The sequence below is a fragment of the Oncorhynchus mykiss genome, chromosome 13 (assembly GCF_013265735.2).
Source record: "Oncorhynchus mykiss isolate Arlee chromosome 13, USDA_OmykA_1.1, whole genome shotgun sequence".
Classification (NCBI taxonomy): domain Eukaryota; kingdom Metazoa; phylum Chordata; class Actinopteri; order Salmoniformes; family Salmonidae; genus Oncorhynchus; species Oncorhynchus mykiss.
In genome coordinates this window covers 58,049,126-58,058,620 of record NC_048577.1, presented here as the reverse complement: position 1 = coordinate 58,058,620, position 9,495 = coordinate 58,049,126, and the positions used below count along the sequence as shown (strand labels likewise).

General features: G+C 42.9%; 2 protein-coding genes across 2 annotated transcripts; both read right to left on the bottom strand.

Annotated features, from left to right (window-relative positions):
* Positions 1 to 577: 577 nt before the first annotated feature.
* Positions 578 to 3,596, bottom strand: LOC110486927 (myeloid-associated differentiation marker homolog). Its single transcript, XM_021558795.2, has 2 exons — positions 2,886 to 3,596; positions 578 to 2,657 (listed from the first exon to the last, which is right to left on the bottom strand). Exons 1-2 carry the CDS (start codon positions 3,093 to 3,095, stop codon positions 2,013 to 2,015), a joined length of 855 nt encoding a protein of 284 aa, XP_021414470.2. The 5' UTR covers positions 3,096 to 3,596; the 3' UTR covers positions 578 to 2,012.
* Positions 3,597 to 6,090: 2,494 nt separating this feature from the next.
* On the bottom strand, positions 6,091 to 9,259 carry LOC110512521 (myeloid-associated differentiation marker-like). Its single transcript, XM_036941684.1, has 2 exons — positions 8,546 to 9,259; positions 6,091 to 7,533 (listed from the first exon to the last, which is right to left on the bottom strand). The coding sequence occupies exons 1-2, from the start codon at positions 8,810 to 8,812 to the stop codon at positions 6,946 to 6,948; spliced, it is 855 nt and encodes a 284-aa protein (XP_036797579.1). The 5' UTR covers positions 8,813 to 9,259; the 3' UTR covers positions 6,091 to 6,945.
* Between the last annotated feature and the right edge of the window lie 236 nt (positions 9,260 to 9,495).

Genomic DNA, 9,495 nt, shown 5'->3' with positions numbered 1-9,495 from the left:
TTAATCATTCACACATCTCTATTGTTAGCATGTTGCCGTAGATTTTGGTTGTCAATCATTGCTATACGCTGTGCAAGTATTTTGTAGGCAAATTGTTTTAAATTTTTGCCTAAAATGACATACCCAAATCTAACTGCCTGTAGCTCAGGACCTGAAGCAAGGATATGCATATTTGAAAGGAAACACTTTGAAGTTTATGGAAATGTGAAATTAATTTAGGAGAATATAACACATTAGATCTGGTAAAAGATAATACAAAGAAAAAACATGAGTTTTCAAATTTGTTTGTCCCATCAACTTTGAAATGCAAGAGAAAGGCCATCATATAACTTAGGAGTCCAGGCGCCCTTTAGATTTTGGCCACTAGACGGCAGCAGTGCATGTGCAAAGTTTTAGACTGATCAAATGAACCATTGCATTACTGTTCAAAATGTTGTATCAAGTCTGCCCAAATGTGCCTAACTGGTTTATTGATACATTTTCAAGTACATAACTGTGCACTCAAACAATAGCATGGTATTATTTCACTGTAATAGCTACTGTAAATTGGACAGTGCAGTTAGATTAACAATAATTTAAGCTTTCAGCCCATATAAGATATGTCTATGTCCTGGGAAATGTTCTTGTTACTTACAATGTCATGCTAATCACATTAGCGCACGTTAGCTCAACCGTCCTGAGGGTGGGTCACCGATCCCATAGAGGTTAATGAAAGGCATCTAGCAGAAGTAAATTAATCCACAAACACGAATATCAGTTTTTATATATCTTACATGACTGTGTTTTCATGAATTTGAGGATATAATCGTCAAGCCCATTCAAAAGCAGACAGAATGAAATGTCTATGGATGCTTCCGAAATGGCACCCTATTCCCTATATAGTGCACTACTGAACATTTTGAATGCACCCTATGTCTGCATCTGAAAGATGGTACACTTCAATGGAGAAGGTCCCCTGTCCTGTACACAAACTTTATCTGATTACCTCTCCCTATTCTATGGGCTTGTAAGAAAAGGTCAACATCATAATGAAAGATCAGTTCTTGAGTTGAGTCCCCTTCCAACTCCAGTCTTTTAAAAATACCTAAACCAGCAGTTCTCAATTCTCTCCTCAGAGCCCCCCAGCTGTTCCAGAGCTATCACACCTGATTCAACGACACCTATGGAATTTTAACAGTATATGTCTAACCAGAATAAATATATACCTAGGTATATAAATATACCTTCAAAAAAGGGTTCTATATAGTACCAAAATAGGATACACTATCATTATGAGCCAAATTACTATTATTTGGCACTATATACTGTAGAACCATTTGTTTATAGTGTGCAGTCCACATAGCACTTCAGCAGGTAATCAACTATCTGGCAGTTAGTGAGCCAACTAGCAGTACAACAAGAGAACATGTCTAACAACCAAGAAAGAAGTGGTCAACATGAATATAAGATCACAAATCCTTTGCAATTGGCAGAATCTATATTGCTGCTAGTGCCTTTGGCCCAAAGGAACTAGGTTTTAGGTTATACATACCATGTTGCCAGATTAGACATTCATATTGTATTTGCATCAGGATCCAAAGTTCTGTATTTTTAATTTCTATGAAATCGATACGATCAATCATTAACTCAGCTTCCTACTGCACACTTTAATAGCTACAAGTGATAAACAGTGTGTCCTTGCCTGTAGAATCCTCATCTGCAATAAGAGTTCATTTACAGTGTTATAGGAATAACTAAATATCTTCCACATGTCTGAGGCAAAAGACATCAGCAAATGTTCTGCCAACGTTCTGCAAATGTTCTTCTTCCAAGCTCTCAGTCATTGATTTGAAAATAAACTCTTCATTCTCTAGAAATGAAATGGATCTTTTCAACCATATGTGGAGAATCAAGATTACCAGCGTGCTGGAGTTTCTTATTCAGTAAACAGTATTTTCTCCATGCAATATGATAGTGTGTCAGTCATTGACCGGTTCTGGAAAAGTTGGAGTCAAGGTTCCTGAGAATCTGGCCTATTCCTCATCCAATGTGAAGAAGACCACCTTTATCGAGTAGATCGTATCCAAAATATAGATCACCAGGTTGATCACGGTCATGAACGTCACCACAACCAGATTGTCCCAGGGACAGGGGGAACACGGAACGGGCCGGGGGTTGTTCTCGAAACTATACAGCGGCCAGATGACCGTGGCAGTCATGTACATCATGGTGGCCAGAATATTATAGACCGTGAGCAGTTTGTCAAACGAGAAGGGGAAGAGCGACAGCAGCTGACCGACGGTGAGGAAGATGATGACGAGTGCGAAGATGAAGCAGAGGGAATAAACCGCCACGCACCACTGCAGTCCCGGATGAAACAGAAACCTTGCCGGATCCAGCGACGTAAAGATAATACAGGCCAGCACAGTTTCCAGGATCTTCAGGAGGCCCGGGACAGTGGACAGGAAGCCACTGATCTCACCACCGGGCCGGAGGCGGGCCAACACCACCTCGCCGACGTACACTCCGAAACAGAGTAGGGAGCTGACGGTGGCGGCAATCTGGCGGTAGCAGGTGGGGCAGGTGAAGAAGGTGGGGTAGATGACGGAGGAGGTGAAACACATTAGTGCGGCCAGCACGGCGAAGGCCGTGGTGAAGTCATCCCAGGAGATGGGCACCTTGAGATGATGAGGAGGGGAGATGTGAGGAAAGGTTATGTCTAGGGCCAAGAGTTTTCCTGAAAAATATGTTTTCCTGAAAAATGTGCAACTGCTACTACTGCTTTACAATAGAAATAGACATTAGAAATATATAAGACAGATACACATAAGCTACGATACACGTGAGCCACAAATTCCCCTCCCACCAATCTATTCCATCAAATCCAGACAGTAAACATCCCCCACCTTGGCACTGAAGCGGGTGAACTCCATGATGAGGATGAAGAGGGAGAAGAAGCAGCAGAAGCACCAGGTGAACATGCACCAGTCCCAGTGTGTGGAGAGCACATGGCCTGCCGAGGCCACCAGACTGAAGGAGACACAGGTGAGGACCACCTCCAACATACGGATGATGCCCACCGGCAGGGTGAGAGACCTCAGGTCCAGGTTCACCATGATGAGATACTGTTGAAGGACCTATCTAGGGACTCTGGGTGACTGTTCACTCCTTGACTTTTTGTTTGGCTAAAGTTTCTCTTTTTCCTCTCTCTTTCATATTCCTCTCTCACATATTTCACATTTGAATGAATCACTGATTCAATTAACTGTGTTCATTTACTGTTGCCTCTTAAAGACTTACATTCTCCTCTTCATGGAAGCTCACCCAGTAATGTTCTGCTGCGTCACTTTCTTTTCTCCACTGTGTCACATTGACATCTCCACTCCTCCTAACTCTCCTACCGTCTTTGTCTCTCTGTGCATTCCCCTGCCGACTAAGGACCTTCCAGTAAAGCACTACAATTTCAAGGGAGGTAAGACCTTCTCTCATTCCTGCCTTATCCAAGTCTCCTTCCCCATGCTGTGGAGACCAGAGCATGCCTGTGTCGAGCCAAACTCCTCCTGTGTTTATGATGGTGTGTAGCCCATAGAAATAGAGTGAATAGAACGGGCCTCCTCATTCATGTCAATGATTGCGGCCATTGCGAGTGTACTCATAGGCTAGGTTGAAGATAACAGAGGTTAAGATAGCTTAATAATTAAATGCAAAAGCATTCTAAAATAAACAAATTCATTGCACCAGCGCCTGAATGAAAATGACTGGGAGAGAATGGTAACAGTACAGAAAGTTCACCATCAAAGGGGAAAATAAATACAACGGAAGTGAATTTCAGACTATTACTCAGCAAACAAATAGATGAACTGTTTTACTGTCATTTTATTCATTTAAACGTTTTTAAAGTTATCTACAGCCACTTTATAACATGATTTCCCCACCTCTGGTCATGTTTTCAATGCTAATCCTATAACCGAAAGGTTGGTAGATCAAATCCCCGAGGTGTCAAGGTAAAAATCTGTTGTTCTGCCCCTGAACAAGGCAGTTAACCCACTGTTCCTAGGCTGTCATTGTGAATTTGTTCTTAACTGATTTGCCTAGTTAAATGAAGGTTAATTAAAAAAACATTTCAACTAACATTCTTGGAAATAATTACCTTGAAAATAATTACCTTGGAAATAATTACCTTAGAAATAATTACCTTGGAAATAATTACCTTGGAAATAATTACCTTGGAAATAATTGCATCACAATACCAGGCAGCCTTTGCGAGTGTACCCATGAGTTTAGAGGTTCCAAGCCCGTTCTGTTCATTCTATTTCTATGGTGTATCCTTCCCTCTCTTGGCTTAATTGCACGTTTTACGACCCAGTCTTATCTGGCTCGCCCACACCACACATGATGGACTCTGGTCTCTGTCAAAGGTAAACTTCAATACTGACCCAATCCCTGGGAGTGGGACCATATCAAACCTGGGTTCAAGTAAGATTTGAAATCTTCAAAATACTTTGATTGAGTCTACTTGGAAAGACAGTGGGGTTCGCACCTTTGGGACTATTCTATTAGATCCATTGTGTCAGGTAAGCTCAATCAAGCACAACTATAGCATTTGAAAGATTTCTGATACTATTTGCACCCAGCTCTGGTCCAAGTGCACATCCCCAACCAGGGAAACCCAGGCTTGCGAATTAACCTCACGTTTGTTCAGTTTAATGTTCCTAACTTGACTTAAGCTCTTTTTTGACACTTGATGGCTATTGACTAATATCCTCATCCATGTTCTTGAGAAAGGGAGAGAAAGAGATGGAGGGAAGGGGGAGGAGTGGTAGGCAAAGGATTTGTAGAGGAACTATTCTGTTTCCACTGAAAATGGAAATCGAATAGTGTTCTGGTTGATAAAGATAATATGATATCAAATCAAACTTTATTTGTCACATGCGCCGAATACAACAAGTGTAGACCTTACCGTGAAATGCTTACTTACTTATATGCATACTACTGCCCCAGTTCAGAGTGTACCATACCAACTTTGAATGTAACACTCTAAATGATTTTTGGAATCATTTACAAAATGTATTACATTTGGATTCACTGGTGCCACTAGGGCAGTTTAACACAATAATGAAAAATGAGTTCACCGAGATGTACAATTGTTTTGATTAATTGACTCCAATGTTTGTCTATGGAGATTGCATGGTTGTGTCAACAGCAGCAGCTGTCTCAACTGAAGGACAATGATCCCTTTAAATATTGTCAGTGCATTGCCTAACTCCCTCTCACTGTTATATACCCTCATATTCTTCCTCCTTCTCCTCTCTCTATATACTTCTCCTTCTATCTCCCTCTCCCTCTTCTCTATCTCTATTTCTCTCTCGTTCTCTCCCACTCTCCCTTCTCCCTCTCTCTATATCTGCCTCATCCATTTTTCACTTTTACCTCCCTCTTGATCTGTGCCAAGGAGACAGCAGCAACATAACTTCATTTCTCTTTTGAACAAATCAATAATCCCTGTCAAAGGTTGCAAGACAGAAGAAAAGACGTGGACATAAAAGACCTTGACTTCATTACCATAATCAGATCAGGAACCTCCATCATTCTGTTGGCTTCGGTTTTGGAACAATGATTCTTAATTCGTCACTTAACTTAATTTCTCTCATGAAGGAAGGAATAACCCCTGCCATGTGTATCACAAAACAAAGTGTGGGCATGAGAGACCTTGACATCATCACCATAATCAGATCACCAACCACAATTATTCTGCTGTCTTTTTAGAAATGATCATTAGTTTAGCAGCCTCAGAATGGCCCAATATGTTCCCTATCAAATCGAACCTGTGGTAAGCCACGGTCCGTGAGGGATTCAGATGCTGCCTGTGTAAGAGAGTGATGTCATCCAGGTGGGACGGAGCGGAGTGTGGTTGAGACTTATCTCGCTGTCGGCTTCCCCGCCGCACTCAGCAAACACAGAAAGAGACATGAAAGCAAAGCCCTGGGCTGGACCTCGACATCCCATGCCATTTCATCCAATGGGCCTCTCATAGCAGACACACCCTAGCAAACAGGGAGAGGGAGGGAGCGTTGCTGAATGTCCTTTAACAGTGTTGTAGAAAGAGAGGTGTTAAGCAAATGTTTTCTTTATTTTATTGTTATATAACATTATTAAAACAATTTGGTCACGTCAGCTAAATGTCAATAGTTATGTTTTACTCATTCGGATTCATGTTTGAGCTGAATTCTGTCATATCTGTCTGGATTGCATGTTTGTCAGGATTAGAGTAGGTACAGGGGAGAGAGAGAGAAAGAGAGAGAGAGAGAGAGAGAGAGAGAGAGAGAGGGAGAGCTGTGATAGCCGACAACTGCATAGCAGATCTGTTTTTATTTGGGCCATGACAAAGGTGTAACATCGTTGGAGCTGTCAAATCAGTAAAACCAATGATCTGCTATGCAGTTGCGGGTTGTCGGTGGTTAACTATGAACTGATTGAATCAAGGCCAGAGAGACAGAGATGAAATGGAGAACAGAATATGAGAATAAAATGAACATATCAAGAACAGCTCTTTGATCTTTCTATTCACTTTGATTACAGCCCATGTGGACTGCGTAGGGCGCACTGCATAGTTCCTTGTGTATTTTAAAGACGGGAAGACAAAATATACATTGAATCTACGTACGGATCCAAGCATTCAGAACATTCTTATCCACCTCATGTTTTGTGAATTGCTAGCAGTATTATAACCCCATTTCATCCATGAACAAGCATTATCATTCACAATGTAATCTTGCCCAGTAAAACGGTTATTATCCACCATACAGAGACGTTCTCCCAATACCAATTAGTGTTCCAAAAAAACAGCATGGTTACAGGTTGCTGTATTTATAAAAAAGCAAAGTTCAGTCTATTGTTTAAGATCCGGCACTGTGTTTCAGGGCCAGTTCTCAGGTTGGGTAAGGTGGGTGACCTTTGACCTTTGTCCTAAGCCGGAGTGACGAAGAACACCAGCCTGAAAGAGTAGACCGTGTCCACAATGTAAACCACAAGGTTGAAACAGGTCATGAACGCCACTACAACCTGGTTATCCCAGTAGCAGTTGCGGCCACACCCGCTGGGTCTGCTGTGGTTGTTCTGGAAGCTATAGAGAGGCCATATCACCACGCACGTCATGTACATCAGCACGGCCAGCACGTTGTAGCCCGTCAGCACCTTGTCGAACGGGAACGGGAAGAGCGACAGCATGCGGCAGATAGTAAAGAGGATGATGATGAGGGCGAAGATGAAACATAGCGAATAGACCGCCACGCACCACTGGAGCCCTGGGAACCGCGAGTAGAAGCCATGGTCCAGAGAGATGAAGATGATGCAGGCCACGAAGGCCTCGAGGACCTTGAGGAGGCCCGGGACGGTGGAGAGGAAGCCGCTGATCTCGCCGGGTTTGGCCCGGATCAGGCCCACCTCCGTGGCGTACAAGAGGAAGGCCAGACAGGAAATGACGGTGGCGGCGATCTGCTTCCCGCAGGAGACACACGTGAAGAAGGTGGGGTAGATGATGGAGGCAGCCAGCACCTGTTAAAGCCCAAGACAATAGATGATGATGGTGGATGAATAACAGCAATGGAATTGAATAAACAACATCAGAGTTTGAAGACAATATGGAATGTCAGTGGACTTAATTGACTCATTAAAGTTGTCAAAGTTCTATGCGTATCACCTGATACTTCTACTTAATCTACTACCAATGTAGCTCCTACTCAATAAACCATTCCAAAATATTGGCAAAGCTACAGGAACTCCAACGCACACCTTATTAATGGTTAAAGCCTTTCCTTTAATTGCATTTATCCAATTTTCTCACTGATCTGACTAGAGGTGATATATGGACTACACTAGAGAAAAAGATAGATTAGCTGCCTTGCTGTTGTGACATACTGAAGATGAGATCATCACTTTGATCAATAACTTGTTCTAGTTCAGTGGAACTAGCAATTAGAAATGACTATTACTACATCAGTATCTGCTGGCGTCTATGTCTCAGTATAAGTTCATTCGCAATTAGTGTGAGAGTAAATGTATGCACACGACTAGCGATTGCTGCCATTATTGGATCGACCAACAACTCTAAGTGGTACTAAAATATTTCATTTAACCACTTTGTTCATGTACCGTATGATAACAACAACTGTCTGATCAAGGTCCAGGGCTGATACTCACTATATAAGGGCAAAATATATTTATAAAAAAGTAAGTAGCCTTATCTTGGCCAGAACGGCCCGTAGGTGCTGGAACCTAACTCCTGTTTCTGATGCATGAAGCAGTGTGATGTACAAGTACACCTCCTCGAACAGAAGTCTAATCTATGGCAGGGAAGATTGATGTGTAATTTCCCAAAAATCGCCTTTTAATTGATTTACAATTACACAAAAGTAAACTACACACATCCATATCTACTCTAGTTTTCAATGCTTATATTGTCTCAAATGTAACTGTCACACATTAACACTAATATTTAGGTATGTTATCTGGATTCTACCCCTTATAGTCTAACCCACAGACAAAAGACAACGTGGACGTTACCCACCATGAGCGTGGACAGCATGGCAAAGGCGGTGGTGAAGTCGTCCCAGGAGATGGGCACCCGGACATTGAGGGTGGTAAACTCCATGATGAGGATGAGGAGGGTGACGAAGCAACAGAAGACCCAGGTGAACATGCACCAGGCCCAGTAGGATGAGCCGAAGTGACCCACCGAGGCCACCAGGCTGAAGGAGATACAGGTGAGGACCACCTCCAGCATTCTCACGATGCCCACGGGCACCGTCAGGGTCCGCGTGTCCAGGGTCACCATGGCGATGCTAGTTCTGGTCAAATCCGGCTGTCAAGTACAGTACTGTACGGTGGTTCTACCTTTTACCTACTCAAACTCCGATTGTAGATGTCTATTTTTTGTTTTCTCACCGAGTTTTTTTTCACTGTTGATCTCTTTGCACTTTGATCTCTCTTCCACTTCTTTGGACAGCTCTCTCTCTGAGCTCCCCCTGCCTCCTCTCCCTGACTTGACTCAAAAAAAAAAATTCTCTACTTGTCACACCTCTCTCTGACACTGTCAGTCTCCTCAGGCTTCTGTCTTCTTCTCTTCCTCTCCTCTTCCTGTATGTGATCCTCCTGTATCTGATACTCCTGTATGTGATCCCCTGTAAAGTCTGGACTGCTCTGACAGGGCCACGGTACTGTAGGAATGCAGAGAAGGGTGTAGACTGTTTGCCACTTCCTCTGCTACCTTATCAGGCCTTCCTCAAATGGTACTCAGGTGAATGTTTGATTATAGGCTTTGTGTGTGTGTGTGTGTGTGTGTGTGTGTGTGTGTGTGTGTGTGTGTGTGTGTGTGTGTGTGTGTGTGTGTGTGTGTGTGTGTACGTGTGTGTGTGTGTGTGTGTGTGTGTGTGTGTGTGTGTGTGTGTGTGTGTGTGTGTGTGTGTGTGTGTGTGTGTGTGTGTGTGTGTGTGTGTGTACGTGTGTGTGTGTGTGTGT

Excerpts from the sequence above, each read along its gene's own strand:
- LOC110486927 (XM_021558795.2), bottom strand. The coding sequence starts at position 3,095 with ATGGTGAACCTGGACCTGAGGTCTCTCACCCTGCCGGTGGGCATCATC. Across the intron at positions 2,658-2,885 it reads TCACCCGCTTCAGTGCCAAG|GTGCCCATCTCCTGGGATGA; the intron begins GTGGGGGATGTT and ends CATCATCTCAAG.
- LOC110512521 (XM_036941684.1), bottom strand. The coding sequence starts at position 8,812 with ATGGTGACCCTGGACACGCGGACCCTGACGGTGCCCGTGGGCATCGTG. Across the intron at positions 7,534-8,545 it reads CCATGCTGTCCACGCTCATG|GTGCTGGCTGCCTCCATCAT; the intron begins GTGGGTAACGTC and ends GGGCTTTAACAG.